Consider the following 25,980-nt stretch of genomic DNA (forward strand, 5'->3'; position numbering starts at 1 on the left):
AGAAAACCAATCCTAACCAAACAGTACCTTTTAAATGGGCAAACTGCAGTTGCTACATCAATTTATGGACTTAAATTATTGGTAGGTACCCATAGATTTTTGAAGAATATAAGTTAGAAATGCCTCATTAGCTAAGTTAAACTGTCGTAGCCCATCAGAACACAAAATATAAGCTTGTTTTACTTTCAATGTTTGTAAACAAAGTAAGTGTAAACAAACACTGTATAGCCTCCCCCCCAAAAAATTACGATCATTTTTATATCATGAATGGTCAATGCATCCAACCCCATCCCTCAGCTTATTACCGAAATAGTGGCGACGAGAACGCTTTGTCATTGTCTCAAATTCAGATTGCCCCTTTAGGGTAGACTGGCCCAAAAAAGAATCAGAATTGGAATGACTTTTGTAATGCTGATTTGAATGAATTATTATTATTATGATGAATTATGCTAGTTTGTCTGATTATATTGTGCTGATTTGATTAGCTTTACTGTGTATGTTATGTTGTTTCTATTTAAATCACAACTTCTGATTAATTTGTCCTTGTAAAAGCCAGGGCCATATTTTCCTCCCATGCCAAAGATACCAGAAGCTGACAAAGGATATTTCATTACTTTCAAGATCCACATCTTTAGGAGATACAAAGGCAATACAAGACTCCACCGTTCTGTTATCTCCTTTTACCACAGTACATTTTCCCATGTACCTTTTAATCTCGTCATAATTTACCCTGCATTGTATTTCATACAAACTATACAACACATTCCTATTCATGACCATGACCTTGGACTGTTCTCAATTGAGGTAGTTCATGTCACAGCCTGCATTAAGCAGTGAGAAAAACAGGTGTTTCTCCTGGGGTGTTTTGGGGGAAATGCAGAACGCTCCAGAAGTGAATGATCCTCTCTGATCCTCTGGCTCCCCAGTGAAGATCAGCTGATGGCAGCTGGGGCTCTCTGTTCTGGCAGCCTGCTCTCTTGCTACAGAGAGGATCAAATAAAGACTGTCCGTCCAGTTGGGACTGTCTTACACAGCCGTATCATTGCTGAGGCACTTTGTGTTGACAAACAGTGATAACACATATTGACTTTTACGAGCATCATGCTGGAACTGGAGCCAGGCCTCATCATGAATCAGAGCCAGAGCTCAATACAATCCACTTCTTAGGCCTAGACTCAGGCTCTTAACGTGAATTGTAAGGCTTTCAATCTGCCCTCGTGTTCTGCTGGCTTTGGTGCAAAAAAAGTTTACTTGTTACAGAGTTTATTGAGTGAGATTTGGTGCTTTATGATTCCCAAAAGATATCTGCCATAGCCACTATCTGTAGAGCCAGACTGCACCAGACTATATAGCGACATGAGCTCTGTCAATTGTGTGATGCGCCCTAGTGGCACTCCCAACTGCTGTGACACTAATTCACCCAGTGTAAGAAGGATACAGACATAATGTCACTTAATGCGGACCAAGTCGTTTAGGGGTTCTAAGCCATTTCATAAAATCGGTCTGAAATATGGCCATACAGCCAAATACTTAAAGCTCATATATGAGTGGACAGAAAAAACAGACAGTATATCTGAACAACCCTGCACAAGGAGACCAGCTGTCCTCTTTGACCTTGGGTCTGTTCCTGTCGGCAAATTCTATCAAGCTAATGAGATATGTCACATACAATCAACATAGAAACCCCCTAAAACCAACCTATTCCACAACAGCGAGCTAAAAGACAATGCCCAAGTGTGACAGCGCTTTATTTTTAAAGATCCCAGAACCCTGCTAATAGTTGCTACAGGGCCTGCAGCTCGTCCTTGTTTCAAAGACAATTCCTCACAAAATGTAGGTGTTGGCTGCATGATTCAGAACCTTCAGCGGTAGTGTGTGGAGAACGAGAGCCAGGAAGGACTTCTTGTTGAAAAGACTGCGGGGAAGAAGAGGGGAGAGGCTTTCTGCTCTGTGCGTGTTTAACGTAAACACTGCTATCACCATGTAGGCTGCTGTGGGGCTGTGGTTGAGTGACATGACTGGGGTGTCTGGCCTGGCTGCATGCATGTCACCACCCTGAAGGAGCTGACGTGTTGGGAGGATGACCAAAAGCACTCTCTGACGGATGAAACGAACACACCGGACAGCCTGACAGGATGACGTGCTACTAGTGTGGGTGTCCTGACAGGACTGAACAGTGGGGACCTGAATGTATTTGTGCCTCTCTCTTACTGCTGAAATGCATAGTCCTACACATCTTTGGAAACACCTTGACTTAGAAATATACAAGGCCCCATGTCATGCTCAAACTGAGAAGGACTGATTGTGTACAGGATTGCACTTGTTAGTTCAGATGTCCTATTCATGTGACAAAACACACGCACACATTCAAAATTTGACAACATGCCAATTGTTTTATCCAGACATATTGTACATTAATTCCCTTAGGCCTCAAGAGTTACCCAGATCAATTGCTTTGCATTTTCTTTTGAAATATGGTGACTTTGTTCAGAATCAATGTAAATTGATGAGGCTGCATCAGACAATACATTAGATAGTCACGTCACTCATTCCTCCATATTCTAGCCACACCTTTAGGCAGGAGGCAAACAATGCACTCACATTGATGGATGTGTGCCACACAATAGAGAGACAGTAGTCTGAGACTGACAAGCATAGAATACCCAAACAATGGGAGCAGACCAGGGGCTTAAGATGGCACAATATCTTTGCCTGTAATGGAATTACACTGAGACTCTTTGGACAATGACTATTTTGAACAATTTACACAGTAAATACAAATCTAAAAGTTTGGTAACAGAATTATGGTAAAATCTCCCTCAGTTTGTATCTGGACAGTTCTTCATATAAATGTGTTTTTGTAAAATTGTCTGTGGAAATAGTTAAAAGTAGTCCTTGTGCATAAAGTGCATGGTTTGTTAACGTTTTGAATCAAAGTTTTTTTGTTTGGTATACATTTTAAAGTGAAAATCCGAGTCTCAGCGTAATTCCGTTACCATGAAATTGCCCATGCGCACTGGAGAGGACAACAACACTTTGCCTTTGATTCCCACATACTCTTCTGTCCAACTGCCCACACTGAGGTCCATGCCATGCCTAATGGCCACTGCCCTCCTCCGCGGCACAACCCCACAGGCTCCTGATCAAGCATGCTGCTCCTGCGCCCCATTTGTATAAGATCACATTGTCATTTTCTACAAACAAGCAATGTCTTGCCACAGTTTACGGAGTATGGCTATCATCTGGATACCTGCTACTCCCCTTGATATCGTAATCTAAGCATTACAGAGCCTAACCACAGGAGAACATTTGTCCTACAGCTGCTAAATACTTTCAATCCCCTCCTACTTAAAAAGATTTTTAACAACTGCACTTCCCCTTCTGCATTACCCCAGAGTTAATATTCACAATTCTTAACTGCAGAAAATAATCAGTTTAGCTATGATGTAATGAATAATAGATTAACCCTTTGACGCATACGATCAGATATTTGTGATCATTGTTGAGTGGTCCCTGCGGCGTACCATCGCAAATACGTGATTGGAACAGTAGCAACAGAACACATGACGCAACAAACATGCGTAAACAGCATTCTTGTCTGAAAAGCATCTAAACAATGTTTTCTACTGATGAGAAATAAAGGTCTTCACAACTTTAGTCCTCAGTTTGATCTTTCAATGTAAAGGATAAATGCAAACTTCATCATCCAAACATCACATGGAACACATCCACAGCCAAACGTATTCCATAAACAAGTCTAAATAACAGGTTGCGCTGACAAAAAAATGTAACATAATTTAGCGACCTGACAGCTAGACTTGTTTACAACGTATCACATCTCTGGTGACCACAAGGGAGAAATGTAATATCGTTTAGAAAAGAGATATCTGTCAGCTAAGCTAACGGCAGCTAAATTCTTTATGATGGCAGCCATGTCTGTTTATATTTGACAAGCGAAAATGCCTTAATCCCAGAATGTAATTCACTATAAGAGGCAAATAAACTACTACTGCTTAGTTTAACTGTCTGTTTCACCTGTCCTTGTGCTTGTCTCCACCCCCCTCCAGGTGTCGCCCATCTCTCCCATTATCACCTGTTTATTTATACCTGTGTTTCTGTTGCAAGTTCATCTTGATTGTTCTAGTCTACCAGCGGTTTGTCTCAGCTCCTGGTTGTCCCAAGTCTCTCTTCTTTTGAGTCCTCTGTTTTTTTTTTCTTTAACCTTTGCCTGTGCTGACTTTGTACCCTTTGTAGCCTCTGGATTACCGACCTCTGCCTGACCTGAACCTGCCTGCCTTCCTGTACCTTGGCCTCTGCTCTGGATTATTGACCCCTGCCTGCCTTGACCTATCGTTTGCCTGTCCCGGTGGTTACAATAAACGTTGTTACTGCACAGTCTGCACAAAGAGAATTGTTCTTTTCCCTCTACTCGCCCTCTCCATGCCAACCTGCTGTGGGGCGACCAGTCCAAGTCTCTTCAGGTACTCATCGACTCGGGAGGCCAATATGAGTCTCATGGACGTTACCCTGGCATCCAAGCTGGGCATCCCCAATCAACCCCTCTCCATCCCCCTGGGTGTTAGAGAGCTAGACGGGTGCTCTATAGGCCGGGTCACCCACCAGACCACCCCCGTCAACCTACAAGTGTTGGGGAACCACAGTGAGACGATCTAATTCCTGCTGGTTGAGTCTCCGCAGGGTCCTGTGGTATTGGGAATCTCTTGGCTCCAGCGATACAATCTCTCTATTGACTGGGCTACTGGTGCCATTGTGGGCTGGAGCAACTGCACATGGGGACAATGATCGTACATTTGGAAATTTGCCCCGGTTCTCTTCACCATGTCTGACTGCCCCTTGTCTCCTGTTTCCAGGCCCACTCTTCTCCCTCGTATCATCGATGCCTGACCAGCTTACATGGTGAGATGCCTCCTCAAGGTTTGACCTCGGGGCAGAGGATTCCAGTACCTGGTTTCGCTTGTCTCCACCCCCCTCCAGGTGTCGCCCATTATCCCCTGTGCATTTATACCTGTGTTTTCTGTCTGTTGCCAGTTCGTCTTTTGTTCAAGCCTACAAGCGTTTTGTGTCAGCTCATGTTTTTCTCTAGTCTCTTTTCGTCATCCTTCTGTTTTTTTTTTACCTCTGCTGTCTGACCACTGCCTGTCTCTGAGCCTGCCTGCTGTCCTGTACCTTGGCTTCTGCTCTGGATTATTGACCCCCTGCCTGCCTTGACCTGTCGCTTGCCTGCTCCAGTGGTTACAATAAACATTGCTACTTCACACAGTCTGCACCTGGGTCTTACCTTGATTCCTGATACTAACTGTGGTGCGAAAACCGGGCATGAAACCATTTTAGGGAGATTTGTTGGGTTTTCAAGTCTATGGGGGGTAGAACTGGAGAAGGGTATCATGGGGGGAAATTATGCAGGAAATATTACTAGGTTGGGGGATTTATCGATAAATGGGGTTTCAAACACAGGAAGTTTATACACTAAATAAAATTAAAACCCTTGGAAAGGGGGGGGTCTGAGCTGGCAACCCTGAGCTACCAGTTACAATCTGATGCCGTGTTTAAAACAACTGGGAACTCGGAAATTGCCGACTTCAGTGCATTCAAGAGAACTGGGAACTCTGGGGGAGGAACTAGCGCCGACTTGGAAACCGGTCATCCAACCTGGAATTCCAACTTCGGAACTTGGGTCTTTTTCTAGAGCTCTGGCTTTCCGACCTGAAGATCACCGACGTCATGATTTGACCTCACAATTTTTCCGAGTTCCCAGTTGTCTTGACAGCACCATATGTTAGTCAAGTGAACTATCCCTTGGTTTTTTTCTAACATCTTTGGTCTGACAGACCCTAAAGTGACAACCAGAATGCATTGTATGATGTCAACAAACATGGCACCACACATAGCTGGACAATAGCTTAGCATAAGCTCATAATCAGTCCATCCTTCAAAGTTTTTTACACACGTGTCTATTACAATCTATGCAAGAATCGGAATGCATGATTTGTCACCAGTACTTGAAGAAATTTGAATAAAACACTACATTCTCCATACATACATACGGTATGCAACAGTAGAAAGGACAACACAATACACAGAAAATAAGGGACTTACTTTGATAGGAATGCACACGTTATTTGTAAGGGAAACAATGACAGCAATGCGGCCACCAGCCAGACAATGTGCCAGGGGGTGCTGACTAGATGCGCACTGTCTTCATACTTCATACTTAATTGGGGAAACGCTTGGGCTCTTGTCAAAGAGAGAAGTTTATCCGCCTCAAACAAATTGTCCGCAACAGTGAATTGGGCTACACAGGTGAAGTAATGAGGCGGAACACACCTCAATTCAAACTGTTGTAAGAAAATCTAATCTGTTAGAAAATAATTTGAAATTCACAAGTTGAAACAGCCTATAGATAACTAGCAGGCAGCGTACCTTGGTTTGAGGGCAGTGTGGGTTAACTGTCTTGTTGCATAACAATCACATTTTGGAACAGTGAGTGCATTCTGACATCACGTGCATAAAAAAACCTCACGCTGGGGCGACCATTAGAGATGTTTGGAACTCGCACATGAAAAGGTTAAATGGGTTCATTGAGGCAGGGGCCTGCTAAACAATTCACATAACAGGCGCAAACTCCTTGGAGACACCAACGTCACTTAGGTTACAATTTCTTGCTATATCAAAGTAATCACACAGGATTAGTTCTGTATTACACATGGACCTTTAACATGATTGTCTTTCCAGCTATGACTTTTCACCACTATCATGAGGGGAAACGGGTGTGTACTGTAAATGTGCTGTTCACCACTTCCACCACACACACATGCTGTAGGTAAGAGCTACGTTTTCCCTATAGCCAAAACTATTGGCTTCAACATAGTGGTAGCACTAAACCATGTACAGTACCAGTCAAAAGTTTGGACACACCTACTCATTTATTGTTTTTTCTTTATTTTTACAATTTTCTATACTATAGAATAATAGTGAAGACATCAACACTTTGAAATAACACATATGGAATCATGTAGTAACCAGAAAAAGTGTTAAACAAATCAAAATATATTTTATATGTGAGATTCTTCAAAGTAGCCACCCTGTGCCTTGCAAAAGTATTCACCCCCCTTGGTGTTTTTAATATTTTGTTGCATTAAAACCTGTAATGTAAACATAGTTTTACTTGGATTTCATGTAATGGACATACATAAAATAGTCCAAATTGGTGAAGTGAAATTTAAAAAATGACTTGTTTCAAAAAACCTTTTTTAAAAGTGGTGCGTGCATATGTATTCAGCCCCTTTGCTATTAAGATCCTAAGTAAGATCTGGTGCAACCAATTACCTTCAGCAGTCACATAATTAGTTAAATAAAGTCCACCTGTGTGCAATCTAAGTGTCAGATGAGACTAAAATTGCGATGTCTGGCACCACCCCAACACCTCGTATCACCCCTAGAACAACATCCCTACAGTGAAGCATGGTGGTGGCAGCATCAAGCTGTGGGGATGTTTTTCATTGGCAGGGACTGGGAAACTGGTCAGAATTGAAGGAATGATGGATGGAGCTAAATACAAGGAAATTCTTGAGGGAAACCTGTTTCAGTCTTCCAGAGATTTCAGACTGGGACAGAGCTTCACCTTTTGTTCTTCAGGTTTGGCTGAGAAATCGCCCGGAAATTGCAGTCACCACAACGTCGAAAAATATTCCAAATTAGCTCCATAATATCGACAGAAACATGGCAAACGTTGTTTATAATCAATCCTCAAGGTGTTTTTCTAATATCTATTCAATAATATATACGTCGGGACAATTCGTTTTTCAGTAGGACCGATTGGAGTAATGGATACCTCTGTATTTTACACGAGAATCTCTCTTGGAGCCACCATGTGACCATTTACGCAATGTGGCCGCCTACGGCTATTCTTCAACAGAAATGCGTAAAACTACGTCACAATGCTGTAGACACCTTGGGGAATATGTAGAATGTGTAAGCTCGTTGATGGCACATTCACAGCTGAATAGGGACTCATTAGAACGCAGCGCTTTCAAAACCACGGATTGGATTTTTCTCAGGCTTTCGCCAGCAACATCAGTTCTGTTATACTCACAGACAATATCTTTACAGTTTTGGAAACGTTGAGTGTTTTCTATCCAAAGCTGCTGTCAATTATATGCATATTCTAGCATCTTGTCCTGACAAAATATCCCATTTAAAACGGGAACGTTTTTTTTCTTCCAAAAATGAAAATACTGCCCCCTAGGACCAACCGGTTAAAACTAAATGTTTCATTAGTTTTATGGACGATTTTTGTAGAAGCGAGAGGTCACCAGGAAGTGACATTTCAAAGACCTCACACACTTTCCTTCTGTGGCTGTGCAGACAAAATGTAAAAAAACATAATGTTTCTGTTGCTTAATTTGTCATGTTGTTAAAGGTTTGTAATGTGCAAAAGTACAATGTAAGTCTTCAAATAGTAAGATAGATACCATTGTTAACTAAATGTTTTATGAGTTTTATGATGATTTTGTCATGTTTACTGACCAAGTTGGAAAACATGTTGACATTTCCAGGGGCTTAGCTAGCTTCCAGCTAGCTACATTAGTGAATAAGGGGAAAATGCTAACTATCTTTACAGACCTGTGTAAGTATGTTTTACTCACTAAATCTGTTTTTTCGAGTTACGAGTCTGAAATGGGGAATTTAATTTCAATGCAGTGAATATTTGTTGAAAGTCAAACTGAAAAATGTCAATAGTAGAATTTTTCGGCGATCTCCTCAGCAAATGTTTTATGTGCTACATTTGGAAAATTGATATAAAATGTTTATATTTCCTTTACAATTCTGTGTTGTGTCCCTGTTCTTTTAAAATTATTCCTAAATCCTTTATGAATGGGAAAATATTAATTAAATTACATTGACTGCATAGAATTCATATATAGATGTTTAATGTTGGTGTTATAGAGCAGTGGCAAACTGTACAATTGATTAATATTAAGTGCTTAGCTATAAATGCTTTATAAATGGGAACATAGGTTTTACTTTACTGCATATATACTGAACAAAAATATGAATAAGAATTTCAAAGATTTTTCTGAGTTACAGTTCATATAAGGAAATCAGTCAATTGAAATGAATTAATTATGATTGGGAATACAGATATGCATCTGGTCACAGATACCTTAAAAAAAGAAAGCCTGTCAGTATCTGGTGTGACCACCATTTGCCTCATGCAGCGTTACACATCTCCTTCACAAAGAGTTGATCAGGCTGTTGATTATGGCCTGTGGAATGTTGTACCACTCTTCAATGGCTGTGCAAAGTTGCTGGATATGGCGGGAACTGGTGGGAAGTTGCTGGCGGGAACTGGAAAATGCTGTCAAACACGTTGATCCAGAGCATCCCAAACCTGCTCAATGGGTCACATGTCTGGTGGGTATGCAGGCCATGGAAGAACTGGGACATTTTAAGCTTCCAGGAATCGTGTACAGATCCTTGTGCCATGGGGTCATGCATTATCATGCTGAAACATGATGTGAAGGTGGTGGATGAATGGCATGACAATGGGCTTTAGGATCTTGTCACAGTATCTCTGTGCATTCAAATCACCATCGATAAAATGCAATTGTGTTCGTTGTCCGTAGCTCATGCCTGCCCATACCATAACCCCAACGCCACCATGGGGCACTCTATTCACAACATTGAAATCATCAAACCGGTCACCGGAAACAGACAAGTCATCAACTGGCAGCTTCAATAAATAGTACCCACAAAACACCAGTCTCAATGTCAACAGTGAAGAGGTGACTCTGTGATGGTGGCCTTCTAGGCAGAGTTGCAAAGAAAAAGCCATATCTCAGACTGGCCAATAAAAATAAAATATTACGATTGGGCAAAAGAACACAGACACTGGACAGAGGAACTCTGCCTAGAAGGCCAGCATCACGGAGTTGCCTCTTCACTGTTGACGTTGAGACTGGTGTTTTGCGGGTACTACTATGCCAGTTGAGGACTTGTGAGGTGTCTTTTCTCAAACTAGACACTCTAATGTACTTGTCCTCTTGCTCAGTTGTGCACCGGGGCCTCACACTCCTCTTCCTATTCTGATTAGAGCCAGTTTGCGCTATTCTGTGAAGGGAGAAGTACACCGCGTTGTACGAGATCTTCAGTTTCTTGGCAATTTCTCGCATTGGAATAGCCTTCATTTCTCAGAACAAGAATAGACTGATGAGTTTCAGAAGAAGGTTCTTTGTTTTCTGGCCATTTTGAGCCTGTAATTGAACCCACAAATGCTGATGCTCCAGATGCCCAACTAGTCTAAAGAAGGTCAGTTTTATTGCTTCTTTAATCAGAACAACAGTTTTCAGCTGTACTAACATGCTTGCAAAAGGGTTTTCTAATGATCAATTAGCCTTTTAAAATGATAAACTTAGATTCGCTAACACTATGTGCCATTGGAACACAGGAGTGATGGTTGCTGATCATGAGCCTCTGTACACCTATGTAGATATTCCATTAAAAATCTACCGTTTCCAGCTACAATAGTCATTTAAAACATTAACGATGTCTACACTGTATTTCTGATAAATGTTATGTTATTTTAATGGACAAAAATGTGCTTTTCTTTCAGAAACAAGGACATTTTTAAGTGACCCCAAACTTTTGAATGGTAGTGTGTATATATAAAAAAAATCATATATACACTGAGTATAGCAAACATTAAGGACACCATCCTAATATTGAGTTGCCTAAATATTTGGTTTCATTTTGTTAAGACAGTCCAGGACGGTACTTCAACATAGCAGAATGTGCAAACAATCCTTTTTTAAATTTTTCTTAGTAAAATACTACAGCAAGGTACCTAAAATTACATTTTTGGCATTTTTTTTACAAGAAAATGTTATCTAGAATAAAAGTTTGACAACATATCAACAATTCCCTATGTATTAATCTGGAGAATGCGTCTGAGGATAACGACACAAAATGTGGTGAATACAGATGCTTCTGAGGCATAAATATTTGTTAGTGTGTGGAAAAGGGCAGTTAAAGACAAGTACACTACCAATCCCCAAACACCTATTTAGAACCAATCACCATCTCTTTGAAGTAAGTTACTACATATATTCCAGTTTGTAACATTTTATATGAAATGGCCTTTTAAAAGTAATTACAATTCATCACAATTTGATGACGGTAGTATGATATGACTTTTTGAAAAAACTCATTTTAATACACCGAAATACCCAAATCTCAAAATGTAATTTTAGCCTGTGGTACCTGGTTTCTAACAATTCTAACAATTTAATACCATCAGACCTTTGCCACCCCAAAGTGGGCAAACTTCTAGTCTGACCCATGGACTACTTAGGAAACTTCTTCACTCAATGAGGATTAGCTTCTAGTACAACGTATAATTCAACAAATAAATACTCCAGCACTGATAGATCATACAGATAGCGGTTTGGGATGACTGGTAAATCCTATTCCATTCAACTTTGTCCATCTTTATCTGTTTGTGCCTCCAAAATGAATGACAATTCTAGACTCGATTGATTAGTGAACTAGTATATCTAGTCATTAAAATAGGTTTTCTCAACCTTTTCACTGGAAAACAGTCTTTTGAATAGACATCACTTGGTTTTACTGGACTAGAATACACTGTAACCATCACCACTTATTTTGTCTATGCCCCGACATTGCCCTCTATAGGCCTGATGTCAGGATACAGGGCATGACATTATGGCTTCAACCTATACACTTGTGGTGGTTAGCTTTAGGTGGTCAGAGAGTAAATACAAGTACTTATAGAAATGTTTGAATACCTTATAGGCTGAAATGTCATTTTTGCATCGAACAATCAATTTTGAGATTTGTTGGTATTTTGGTCCGTTCATATTAGTACTTTCAAAAAAGCAACATAAAAATGTCAAATTTTTTAATTTTAACCACTTTAAAATGTACAAGCTCTCTACATTGAATTACACATAATTTAAAAGCCCATTTCATACAGAATGTTACAAACTGGACTATCTTTACTAACTTACTTTGAAGAGACAGTGATTTGATCTAAGTCAGTGTTTGGCATTTGGTAGTCTTATTTCAGTGTACTTGTCTTTAACTGCAATTTTCCGAAAGATAGACTCTTCCCACACGGCAATTCATTTTTCTCATCTTCAGAATAATCTGCATTCACCACATTTCACAGTTTGTGTGGTTATGCTTAGCTATATTATCCAGACCTGCCCAGAGGGAATTGTTAATATGTTGTACATTTTTTTCTTTGGAAAAATGCATTTTACATAAATGTTATGTCTTACGTACATTTTATGTCTTTAGTATTTTACAGATAAAAAGATGAAAAGTATTTATCCACAATCTGCTCTGGACATGTCCTGGAGTGTATTAACAAAATATAACCAAAATATTTTGCCGACTTCATTCATGTTTCCAGAAAAAAAAACGTGCTGCAAATATGCGCATTTCTAATTAGATATTGGTCAATTCTACTTCCCCAGAATCAGATGAACCCATGGATACCATTTTGATGACTCTGCATCCAGTAGGAAGGTAGATCTAGTTTTGTGTGCCAATGCTAACTAGCGTTAGCGCAATGACAGCATGCTAGCAGTTAACATAAGAGTCCCAGGTATTGTGGTGAAGCTAGTTAGCAATAGCGCTAACGTTTGTTAGCAACTTCCTTTAAACTGCACGCAGAGACATAACATTTTTATCCACAAGTTCATCTGACTCTGGGGAATTGCCAAAATCCTGAAATATCCCTTTAAGATATGTAGCTATGTGGGACACCTTAGGTCATGTGTGGCACAAGAGACTGTCAAGAGTCCACATACTCCATTTACCATGTGTGTCCAAGCTCTCTACAAGGTGAGTGATACTGTGCTGCCTCGGAAAAGCAGGCAGCTGTGTCTGCACTTCCTGAGACCCTGGCTGAAGATGTGTGTGAACGTGTTTGTGATGCATGCAGTCACATTAGCCTGAATAACCTCAATGCATTCTGCATTAATCCTTCACCATGGTAGGCATCAAGTGGTTTCTCTGAGTTATTGGTAGCCTAGTTAATGGTTCTAATAGAATAATTGGATGTTATTATTATTCTACTATACAGTTATTATTGTAACTGTTATTATGACTCTCCATGTCTTGTCATTCGTCTCACTCACCCTGGGCAATTAAATTATGTTTTTTATGATGATGGTTGCTAGATTATGGCCACATAGTCATCTGTCTAAAGTAAATCTGACAGTATCATAAATGATGACAAAAGGGTTTCCTACTAATGGTTTGCTTTCTTTAAAAATATCCTTGTATTCCCAAGACACTATAGTGTACTTAAGATAAAATCATCATTGGCCCCCATTGAGAATGCCTGGGGCAGCACAGTCAGAATGGGAGTCAGTCGGGCTGAGAACGTCCATCACAATAGAGTGGCGCGACCGTGAAATCCATCAATAGGTTGTCTCCTGTCTTATACAGCCTAGTATCAGTATGACGTTGATCATGACTACGATCAATTGTGTTATCCGAAGAAAAAAGGTCATTTAAAGTGCATAACCTACATAGTCTGCGTCTTTTTAAAACGCACAATACAGAATCTAGATGGTCCAGTCTATTTAAATGTAAAGTACAGAATCAAGATAGTCCAGTCTATTAAAATGTACAATACATACACGTAACCTATATAGCCCCGTTTATTTACATGTACAGTACATCATCTAGATAGACATTGACCATTTAAATCAACTGATAAAAACACAGCTTCTCCCTTCCTAAACAGCTCCTGAATGTCCTGAACAGCTCACACTAATGTCTAGAATCAGGAGGCATTGATAGGAACAATACTGAATCCCTGATCTCTTATAACAAGAGCCCTGGACACAAAAGCCACTGTCTAGTAGTCTAATGCCTTTTATGTAGACAGGGCTGAGGTTAACATTCTTGGAAGCTTGAGGAAACTTAGGAAGACAGCCTGAAATGTTTTTATTATAGGCTACTCAATTGAGTAGGTTGTGTCATTTTTCAGATAATTTGCTTCTCATATTTTGTAAATTATGGTTCCCTGATAGTGCTGTTGCACACCTGATACAGCTCAACTCCCCCTGTTGGATGACACCTTTCATGACTGAAATGATTAATAAAAGAACATCTCTTAGTAGTTTCTGGTGCCCTTAATGCCCATTATTCTCCAACTGTTGGGCAGCTTCCTTATACAAAATGAAAGACAAAAAAAAGTAGTTGCATGATGCCAACATATGGTGCATTAAACTGTTTTAATCTATCAGAAAACTGCAGATTTATGGAGGTATGTGTGCCTAGGTAGGATCATTTCCTACCTCCAAAATCAAAATGTCAGAATGTAGAAGGGGTGAATGACATGATCTTTGACATTTATTAAAGCAACATATGTTAATGCAATCCAGACAGCATTTGAACACCTTGAACACTGTCATCAAAATGGGAACACTGCAATCACATGTACTCTTCATTCGGGGGATAAAGGCTAAACTTACATGCATATGTCATAGCAAAGCTACTTGCGGTGTCGACCATGTCCACTTGTGGTACCAGTCTGGGGATATCCTGGTGATGGGAGAGTGCAAAATGAAAAACCTCATTTTCATGGGAGCCTTTTGGGAACAATCCCCCTGTTAGCAAGACAAAGACAATCATTGAAGACAAGGTTGAAAATAGGTTCACATCAACTGTCATCATACAACGAATATTTGAATGTATTACAAAATTTGACGTTTGGAGACTGTCATGCAACTTTGGAAAATACGCAGCAGTTTAGATATCAAACTAACAGGATGCAGTAGTGATATAATAAGCATTCCGTGTTGATAATACTCACCTATATTGATATTACTTGGGAAACTTGACCCATAGCAAAACCCAACACAAAAACTGACAAAGACCAAGGTAAAGCTTCGCTGCATATTTCCTTTTGCATTGGCGACGAACAAAGAGACAAATTCCAAAAGGTCTGCTTCTGTTTCTCACTAGGCTCTGTCAGTTCACTGACTCACAATGCATCCATAGTTGTAATAGACAAACTGAATTTGCAGAACTGTATTGCAGCCTGGTCTCATAGCAGCTTCAGAACCGCTCTCTCCCTATGGTGGTACTCTCTTTCGCTGACTCTGCTGTGCACGCAGACCTAAGAAGAATAACCATGCCAATAAACGAACCGACTGAGAGCCCTACCTACATTAGATATAGTCTGCGGAGTTTCAATTATTATATCAGTATGAAATGGGAGGGAACGATGGTTTTATCATTCTAGCACAGTATTCACACACGGAAAATGACGCGTAAATGAATTGGCACAGCACTGGGAATGCCCAAATCCCTTGCCCAGACTGTACCACTTTTGTAGCTGTTAAAGTAACGGAGTTGCCAAGACGTTTATGGCATAATGATTGTGCATGCACCTGTCTATTTTTGGTAATAAAGTGTAACCTAAATTGATTAGTTAATAATTACATTTATGTACACAAGTATAGTAAAAAATATTGACACTTTATTAGGTTATTGCAGACTATAAAATGTGTAGCCCAATCACCTGCTCTGTCACATAATAGCATATAGGACAAAGTGTTTAAATTCTGCTGCTGGAGCAGAAATAAGAAAACAAGACGTCGGATTGTCTTCACTGGCAATCGAGATCAACTCTGCGCGCACTATTCAAGGATATCGGAAAATAATGGGCACCGTAGAATGCTGCGTGATTGCGCTGATAATAACCTCATTACAGCCTTGTTTGAACCCACGATTGTTCTCTTGTCTGGATCGTGGGAGAGACATTGACAGAGAATTTATTTTTAGAGTGTTTGCTCTTTTTGGACAGCATAATATTTGTTTTTCTGTTTAGATCGGCAGATTTGGCGCCATACTGTAGGTTTTTGCAAACGGAAGAAACAATTGATCCTGTCTATTCGAACACTTGAAAGGCTTATTTGTTTTATAATTTAGTAGACGCTCTTATCCCGAGCAATTTACAGTAATGAGTGCATATATGTTCATACTTTCCCCCAGTGGGAATCGAACCCACAACCCTGGCATTGAAAGCACCATGCTCTACCAACTAAATCAAACCCATACCGCTGACGTTGCAAGTAGCATACTATACCAACTAAGCGACACGGGACAATACAGCGGATACAAAGAGGTTCAACATTACTTAAAACTGCAGAGAAAAAGTACAACCATAGGTAGTAAAACATCCCCTTGGCAGGACAACTCTCCAAACACGTCTGAAACAGGTTAAAAATGCATGTTCCTTTACTAGGTAAAAGCATGTGCACCTGCGTCAGTCTGCACAACCAAGGAGAACACAGTAACAATTGACAAGACAATTATCAGCAGTGGTGTAAAGTACTTAAGTAAAAAATATTTTAAAGTATTACTTCAGTAGTTTTCTGGTGTATCTGTACTTTACTATTTAGATTTGGGATTTGTTTTTGTTTTACTTCACTAGATTCCTAAAGAAAATAATGTACTCTTTACTCCATACATTTTCCTTGACACCCAAAAGTATTCCTTACATTTTGAATGCTTAGCAGGACAGGAAAATTGTCAATTATACGCTTGTCAAGAGAACATCCCTGGTCATCCCTACTGCCTCTGATCTGGCAGACTCACTAAACACACATGCTTCGTTTGTAAGTGTTGGAAAAATATAAACAATACAATTATGTCGCCCGGTTTGCATAACATAGGGAATTTCAAATTATTTAAACTTTTGCTTTTACTTTTGATACTTAGATATATTTCAGCAATTACATTTATTTTTGATAATGAAGTATATTGAAAAACCAAATACTTTTACTAAAGTAGTATTTTATTGGTTGACTTTTACTCAAGTCATTTTCTATTCGGGTATCTTTACTTTTACTCAAGCATGACAATTGGGTACCTTTCCCACCACTGATTAGCAATTGGGGTGTGCGTGGCAATCAGCACAGGCTATATGGAATGTTTGAATTGAATGGCAAATACAAAGATAAAGACATTACTTGCTTCAACGGTTAAATAAAATAGTCTAGTCCAAGTGAAGTCTCTCTCTCATTCACACTGGATTTGTGAAAGGCCTCTGATTTAAAAAAAAAAGTTTTTCATCTCTTACATATCTTACATATCTGTATCTACATCCCAGAGTTTACAATGTTTCTATGCTAGCAGTAAAGCAACATTTTAAAACAACATTGTTGTCATGAGCATCTACTGCGCAATTCTATACATTGCAAACTCACAGCAAAGAGCACATGAACGATTCATGTTAACGTACTTCTCTATTTTCCACAAACTACAGTGGGAAACCAGGAAATGAATCAATTATGAATGCATTGTGCATACACAGCATCTATAAAATGCAGAATGACAATGCATTACAAACCTGAGATATTAAACGCTGTTTAAATCAGTTCTGCTATGTGCTGTGGGCACAGTTTGCAGTAGGGGGCGGGAGTAAAGCCCATTCATTGCGCTTACATCCATGGCATGTTGTTTTGTGGTATTCATAACACATTATGCAAGATGCAGTGTCATCCAAACACATTTCCTCACCTTGGATTCTAGATGAAAATGTAGATATCGTAAATACAGCAATATAGTAGTGCAGAGTAAAGATGGCATTTTCACCGCCACAATGAATCACAGAATTTCACAAGCAGAGGGTCAGCCATTGTTAAATTCACAATGCGTACAAGAAGATGAATATTTCTGAAATATGAACATTTCAGTGTATTGGTTAGAACACAAACACGATGTGGTAAGAAGGAATATGGTTTGACTTGTGAATGTGTTTGGAGACAGTTGAGGGTGAGTGTGGATGTCACCTCAACAGGAATGTCACCATGGTACTGGACAATGACTAATGAGATGAGTAGGAGGAGGAATGCAAGGTACCACTGTCACTTCATATGTATCAGAGATGGTTCACTGAACCACTCCTTCATGAAGAGTATAACCTTAACTCAGACCTGAAGACTTGTGTTAGCTCCAAGAGCCAATGTCTTGGCTTTAGCTCACTGGGCTATACTGTCATCTAGAGTTGTGCAGATGGTAAAGGGTTTGATTGCCTGTTGTCAGCAACACACGCACAAGTGATTATCCCTTTATGTTCTTAGTTGAAAATAGATTTTTTTTAATCCCCAAATAATATAATGGATGTTTTACAATGTATGTGTTCAATGGACACTTGATTTGTTCAATTGAAACTACAATGACTGATGTCACAAACACTCCTACAAGGCTATAATGTTCAAGATCTGCATTATTCACTTGGATGCGAACGCTCTCTTTCATATCCAAGCAACAGATAGAATGCTGAGCTCTTACAGTGTGTTGTTAAAAGTAATTAAAAGAGAGGTGTGCACGAGCACCACCAACTCGGGAGATCATTAGATTACATAGGGAAAGAACAACTTTGCTTTGGAATGCCATTTTACTAAACAGTGTCTTGTTAGTTTACAATTATGGCTTTTGCTGTTTAAATATTAAATGTACGCATAGCAGTAACACCAGGGTGGCATCAAAAGGCCTCTACGTTGTGGAATTCACCCAGCTCTCCCATGGTGATTTTGCCTCTGAAGCAAGTGCCAGGAATATGCCTTATGGGAGTTAGTTACTGTTGTTGTTGAGAGTCGGTTGAAACACAAAACAAATATATAATTGAGTATTCCTAAATAATACATTAATGCTCTAAGTTTAATAATTTAGTATGGCCTGAGGGTATGTAATCCTTGTGTGACTATATGTAAGGTGACTACAGAGTGTGTACTGCCCTTTTTGGGGAAAGAGACCTAGTGACAGAAAAGGGGAAAAGGACAGCTTGTCTCACAGCCTTGTGTGGCACTAAACTTTTTGAACCATGTATTTTGCCCCCTACAGTATACTAAGCAAGTCAAATAAACAAAGTAATTGTCCATTTGGTAAATAACATAGGAAATAGGACTGGTATGTTTGTGAAAGAGATTTTAACATCAGCCCTCAAAACTGGCTATTAAAGTGCAAGGAGTTAAGCCTCACCATTTCACCCACTATGTTAAAGATCATGGGACGGCGATGCATCATATGTTAGTGTTTGTTGCTGAATGAACGATCTAGGATTTGAATTGTCTCTAGGTGAGTCCCACTGACCTCTTTGTCTGTGTCAGCAATAAATAATCAGATCCACAAAAGCACATACAGTGGGGCAAAAAAGTATTTAGTCAGCCACCAATTGTGCAAGTTCTCCCACTTAAAAAGATGAGAGAGGCCTGTAATTTTCATCATAGGTACACTTCAACTATGACAGACAAAATGAGAAGAAAAATCCAGAAAATCACATTGTAGGATTTGTAATGAATTTATTTGCAAATTATGGTGGAAAATAAGTATTTGGTCACCTACAAACAAGCAAGATTTCTGGCTCTCACAGACCTGTAACTTCTTCTTTAAGAGGCTCCTCTGTCCTCCACTCGTTACCTGTGTTAATGGCACCTGTTTGAACTTGTTATCCGTATAAAAGACACCTGTCCACAACCTCAAACAGTCACACTCCAAACTCCACTATGGCCAAGACCAAAGAGCTGTCAAAGGACACCAGAAACAAAATTGTAGACCTGCACCAGGCTGGGAAGACTGAATCTGCAATAGGTAAGCAGCTTGGTTTGAAGAAATCAACTGTGGGAGCAATTATTAGGAAATGGAAGACATACAAGACCACTGATAATCTCCCTCGATCTGGGGCTCCAAGCAAGATCTCACCCCGTGGGGTCAAAATGGTCACAAGAACGGTGAGCAAAAATCCCAGAACCACACGGGGGGACCTAGTGAATGACCTGCAGAGAGCTGGGACCAAAGTAACAAAGCCTACCATCAGTAACACACTACGCCACCAGGGACTCAAATCCTGCAGTGCCAGATGTGTCCCCCTGCTTAAGCCAGTACATGTCCAGGCCCATCTGAAGTTTGCTAGAGAGCATTTGGATGATCCAGAAGAAGATTGGGAGAATGTCATATGGTCAGATGAAACCAAAATAGAACTTTTTGGTAAAAACTCAACTCGTCGTGTTTGGAGGACAAAGAATGCTGAGTTGCATCCAAAGAACACCATACCTACTGTGAAGCATGGGGGTGGAAACATCATGCTTTGGGGCTGTTTTTCTGCAAAGGGACCAGGACGACTGATCCGTGTAAAGGAAAGAATGAATGGGGCCATGTATCGTGAGATTTTGAGTGAAAACCTCCTTCCATCAGCAAGGGCATTGAAGATGAAACGTGGCTGGGTCTTTTAGCATGACAATGATCCCAAACACACCGCCCGGGCAACGAAGGAGTGGCTTCGTAAGAAGCATTTCAAGGTCCTGGAGTGGCCTAGCCAGTCTCTAGATCTCAACCCCATAGAAAATCTATGGAGGGAGTTGAAAGTCGGTGTTGCCCAGCAACAGCCCCAAAACATCACTGCTCTAGAGGAGATCTGCATGGAGGAATGGGCCAAAATACCAGCAACAGTGTGTGAAAACCTTGTGAAGACTTACAGAAAACGTTTGACCTCTGTCATTGCCAACAAAGGGTATATAACAAAGTATTGAGATAAACTTTTGTTATTGACCAAATACTTATTTTCCACCATAATTTGCAAATAAATTCATTAAAAATCCTACAATGTGATTTTCTGGATTTTTTTCTTCTCATTTTGTCTGTCATAGTTGAAGTGTACCTATGATGAAAATTACAGGCCTCTCTCATCTTTTTAAGTGGAAATTACAGGCCTCTCTCATCTTTTTAAGTGGGAGAACTTGCACAATTGGTGGCTGACTAAATACTTTTTTGCCCCACTGTATCTCTTTGGGATTTATATTACCACATGAATCACTGGAGGCTTTAATTTGTCAATTGTATAGTGTGTGCATTGATTACACCAGTTGACCACTAAAATCTCAAAGACTGGTTGAATCTGAGACGTCGAACGCCAGGACAAATAGCCCCAGACAGGCAGGCCCATTTTGTACATTGTGTGTAGTAATTGGTCAAGTCCTGAGGCACGACACGTTTCAACATGGCACCCATTTATGTAAAGAGGCCAATGGATGAAATATTAAACAGATGAATAATGGAACGAAACCATTCGACCAGCTGACTTCCATTATTCTTCAACTATGTGTCGCATTGATTGTGCATTTTTGTTCACAGCGCAATCAAAACACTGGCTATTTTAGCTTCTCTCCAGGTCCTGACTCTTTTCCCGGGCTTGCGAGAAAGTTGATAGAGCATGGCTAATTCACTGGTGCTCAGAGGTAACATTTGCAGCTTTTAAAGCCTTTCACCTTTGAAAAGCAGACAGTGAGACAGGTGGTCTCAGTGCGTTCATCCACGTAGAGGAAGGAGAAGGGCTAATACCGTCATTATTACACAAAGTAGTCTGTGGTGCAAAAAAAGCCTCCTGCCTTTCATATTAAGTTTGCTTTGGCATCTCAACTGTCATATCTTGTTATTGCTGGAGGCGAGAGAGGAGAAGCAAGTGTTTGTCTCAAAATGAGGCGCACAGGAGTTTTTTCACAAGATGGGATGATGAGGGGTAAGAATCATACTGTCAAATCTGTCTGTGAAGGACTGGCTACATCAGCTTTTCCTGTTCAAAGTCTTTGATGTGGGAAGAAGAGAGCGAGCCTTTGATTGTGCATCTTTGATTTTTAAGTCGAAGCCTTTATAAGCCATTTCTATACACACTATATTGAATAACAGATGATAGATCTAACTGTGGCTTTTTACTGAGTGTGCTGCTAGAATGAGAGTTTTGATTAAATCAATCAGAAAAAACACTGTGTGAATCAAAAGAAACTCAACTATCAAGTCAGCACTCTCCCAGTGCATGAAGAGTGTTGATATACCTTAACCCAGGAAACTCTGCATACTCTGAAGACCTGGATATCTGTAAACAAGTGTTACCTGACATGTGTTACTCAACATACTGTAAGTGTTACCCAACAATGGAAGTACGGTGAATTCATTTCCAATGCTACCTCTGAAAATAGAGACATTTGACATAACTGCAGGAAACAGAGATCATGGAGCGTGTTGCCCTTTTAAATTTGTCCTGTAAATTTCACTGCATCATGTCTGGAATTCCCTAATACTTACTCATATGTTGCACAAGCAGTGGATTGACAGGTATGTCTGTTAATGTCCTCTAAAGGCCTGGTATAAAGAGACATAAGCTACACATGGTTATAGCTCTATTCCCTGTTGCAAGGGCACTTTATCAGCAGGCGTATGGCCTCATGAGTCTTCTCAAGCACCCCCTGTGGATAGGCCAAATACTCCCCAGGGGCCCTAGTACCCCTGGTTGGGAACCACTGCTCTATACTCTCAGAACGTACATAGTTCTGAGTGGCAATAGTAACCAGCATTCACAGAGTGCTTGATAACAGTATGCCTCCTCTTTGGGCATTGCTTATCCACATTGTATCAGATCAGTCAGACTTTAAAGCAGGTTAACACTAAAGGTCAGAGAAACACCATCAAAGACACTGCAAATGCTACCCCTCATCGGAGACCTTTAGGGGCCCAACGTGAGAGAGGATCTGTCGAGAGCTCATTTCTCTCATTTCCCTTGAACTACTAACACTTCTCAGAACATTCTGACCTCTATCCTCTGTGTCTCAAATGTTATTACTGGAGAGCCAGAGGGGAAGATAGTGTCCTTAGCATGAAAGTGTAGAGATGTCAAATTACTCCGCTGATTGAAGAAGACTGGGATGGCTTTGTCACCGTCATGGCAGGGAAGAAGTGGATGAGCACAGCAAGTCACCTCATGAGTGTAACGATGTTCGTCTGAGGAAGAAGGAGTAGACCAAAGCGCAGCGTGGTACATGTTCATATTTCCTTTAATTAACTGAACACTAAATACAAAATAACAAGAGAATAAATGAAAACCGAAACAGTCCGGTATGGTGCAAACACTGAAACGGAAAACAACTACCCACAACCCATAGTGGGAAAGCAGACTGCCTAAGTGACAATGAGAGAATTTTGACTGAGTCCGTCTATGAGTGGAGACCTCAGGTTCTCAGGTGAAACACGTTCTGAATTTTCTTCTTGAATATTCCTGTAAGAACTGCAAACGTTCAAGCTGCTATTAAAAGTTAAGGCCTCATACAATGAAAGTGATTGTGATGGCAATATGAGTCAGTAATTATATTGCAGTAATGAGAACACTAAGTAATTAAAGTTACTCAATAGATGTCATGTTTTCCGGGGCTCCAGAGTGGCGCTGCGGTCTATGGCACTGCATCTCAGTACTAGAGGCGTCGCCACAGACCCTCGTTCGATTGCAGGCTGTATCACAACCGCCTGTGATTAGGAGTCCCATAGGGCAGTGCGCAATTGGCCCAGTGTCATTAGGGTTTGTCTAGGGAAGGCCATCATTGTAAATTAGAATTTGTTTTTAACTAACTTGCCTAGTTAAATAAAGTGCCATGCACAGACAAACTTTAAGCTCAAACCGACATGCCAGGAAAACCACTATTGGCCTCTTTGTTAATCCATATTTTGATTCTATGTCCATGAGAAGGAAGACTATGATTCATGGTTCAAGGGAACCTGATTAAGTAAAAGCATGCTGATTTGCAGGTAAAACATTGTTGGGGGAGGAGTTCTAAACCAAGATGTGGGTGACTCCATGGGCTACTTTGAAATTCTGTCTCATCAGCCTTATCTCCTTAAATCATATATAACTGATTTTATTTTGGTTGTCATGACAACTGTGGAACTCTTTGAAGCCATTTTATTGCTTCTGGGGGGGGGGTTGTAATGACTTTCAACTTTATAGCACCACAAATAGACTGTGCAGCGTTGGAGCATAAACATCGTGCACCCTGGGCTTTGTGAAACAGAAAAACTGACGCGCGTAGAGATAGAGGAGGCGGAGAAGGATAAAAATGAGATAAAGACATGACAGACACCTGCTGTGAGGACTTGCTAATGAAGCCCATACAATGAAACGAGAACGTGCAGCTTTGCAAACACAACAGGCAGCACATAGTAAAACTTTTTTGAGAGTGTTCTTTCAGCTTTCTATTGACAACAGGAAACATACGGCACTAAGTGAATCTGGCAGCCAGAACTGATGCACCCCAGAGCTCATCACACATCATGGAAGCCTAATTAATACGGTAATGGAGTCAGTAGTTTTATGCTGGAATTAAGATATTGGCTGTCAAAAAAATTAATTACTGTAATTCTATAGATGCTGTTTTAAGTGATGGATCACAGAAGAACAGGAGCAGATGGCATCCCTATCCGCGTCCTCAGAGCATGCGCTGGCTGGAGTGTTTACAGACATGTTCAATTTCTTCCTATCCCAATCTACTGTCCTCACATGCTTCAACATTTTCTGGATTTTTTTTCTCATTTTGTCTGTCATAGTTAAAGTGTACCTATGATGAAAATTACAGGCCTCTCTCATCTTTTTAAGTGGGAGAACTTGCACAATTGGTGGCTGACTAAATACTTTTTTGCCCCACTGTAAGCATTTCGCTACACCCACAAATAACATCTGCTAAACACGTGTATGTGACAAATATATATATTTGATTTGAATTGATTTGAGATGGAAAACTTTTTGAGTGTATATGTGTGTGGTGTGTTTGTGTGTTACCAGACACCCAACAGGAATATTTAGTACAGCCTCTGTAATGGTAGCTTTTTAAGTGCTTCCTTTGTCTATTATAACCCATAGCTGTAGTACTGATGTTCCTCCCCCATCAGCCATTTTGCTGAGAATAAAGTGAGGCTAAAATATGTAGCTTAGGGAATGGTTAGTAGGGGTTCCAGCTAAGTTGTGGCATGGAAAGAGGGGGAACCTGAAAGTAGAGAGAGGAGTGGTTCAGAACAATTGGATTTTCTCAGACATTCCTCCGCAACACTCATTTTCTTGTTTTCTTCTGCTCCATCAGTAAATCACTCATCTATCTAAAGGGCCTTATCTTTTTGCGGATGATTCATTCAAGTGCAAGCACAGAACAGTAACAGTGTTGTTCCTTATAGAAGCCAGATAAAATAACAATCTTCCAGATATATTTAACTGATTAATATCAGTTACAAAACTGCATACTCAATAAAAAAACAAACAGTGTATAAAAACGGAGTGTGCAAAAGCAAAACAAAAGATAGAGCAAAATAGTTTACAAAGTTGCCATGACTAGATACAGTCATTTGAGGATAACAACTTTGTTTTGCTTATTCGCCTGCCGTTTCCCACCCATCTGTCAGATACCTGTTGTAGGAGGCGGAGGGAAAGCAGGGAAACAAACCCACCTAAAGTCAACCTTACATCACTCACAGTGTTCCATTCCAGGCTTCTGCTGTGGTTGCAAGCTGATGAATAACTCATCAGATAATGTGATTAATAATTTATAATATGACAATTAATGTGTTGGAGGTTTCCTGCTGAAAGTTGGAGATGAAGTCAATGCTTTATCCATGTTTTTTTTAAATGTTGTTATATTCGGGAAGCTAGAAAGCTGAGCTTGCAGCAGAAAATAAAAATCAACAAGAAAGTTATGGGGAAATAGAAATGTGACTCATATCAACTTGCAGGCAAATTGTTACAAAGTGCTGAAGAAACTGAAACATGGACGTTTATAGCTCGAAACTACTGTATTTAGACATTTTAGAACTGCAAACTGGTGAATATAATTTCTTAGAGTTTCTCTTACAAGAGAAAACTGTACTGTAAAGAGTTGGATTACACCATATTCACATGTATATTTCAACATAAAAACAAAACATACTTTTTCAGGTTCCATAAACCCAAGTGTTTACAGTGTTATGCATGAAACCACATAACATAATACATTTTCATAACATAATATATTGTTACATTTGTCCTTAAACAGGGAGCATGCCCAATACACCATCATTTAAAAACGTTAAATGTATCATCATTACCATCATCATCATGTTAACTTTTAA

General features: G+C 40.0%; 1 protein-coding gene across 3 annotated transcripts in view; it reads right to left on the reverse strand.

Moving 5' to 3' along the window:
* The window catches only part of LOC109893020 (glutamate receptor 1), a 78,492-nt gene extending 63,177 nt beyond the window's left edge, over positions 1-15,315 (reverse strand). For all 3 annotated transcript variants that reach the window (XR_004210338.1, XM_020486007.2, XM_020486006.2), the window contains exons 1-2: positions 14,873-15,315; positions 14,532-14,666 (exon numbers count right to left, since the gene is read on the reverse strand). Coding sequence is in view for 2 of the 3 variants with exons in the window: in XM_020486007.2 (XP_020341596.1) it covers positions 14,532-14,666; positions 14,873-14,957 (220 nt within the window). In the remaining variant the exon portion in view is untranslated. The remainder of the gene's footprint in view (positions 1-14,531; positions 14,667-14,872) is intronic.
* Between the last annotated feature and the right edge of the window lie 10,665 nt (positions 15,316-25,980).

This window comes from Oncorhynchus kisutch, linkage group LG6 (genome assembly GCF_002021735.2).
Source record: "Oncorhynchus kisutch isolate 150728-3 linkage group LG6, Okis_V2, whole genome shotgun sequence".
NCBI lineage: Eukaryota > Metazoa > Chordata > Actinopteri > Salmoniformes > Salmonidae > Oncorhynchus > Oncorhynchus kisutch.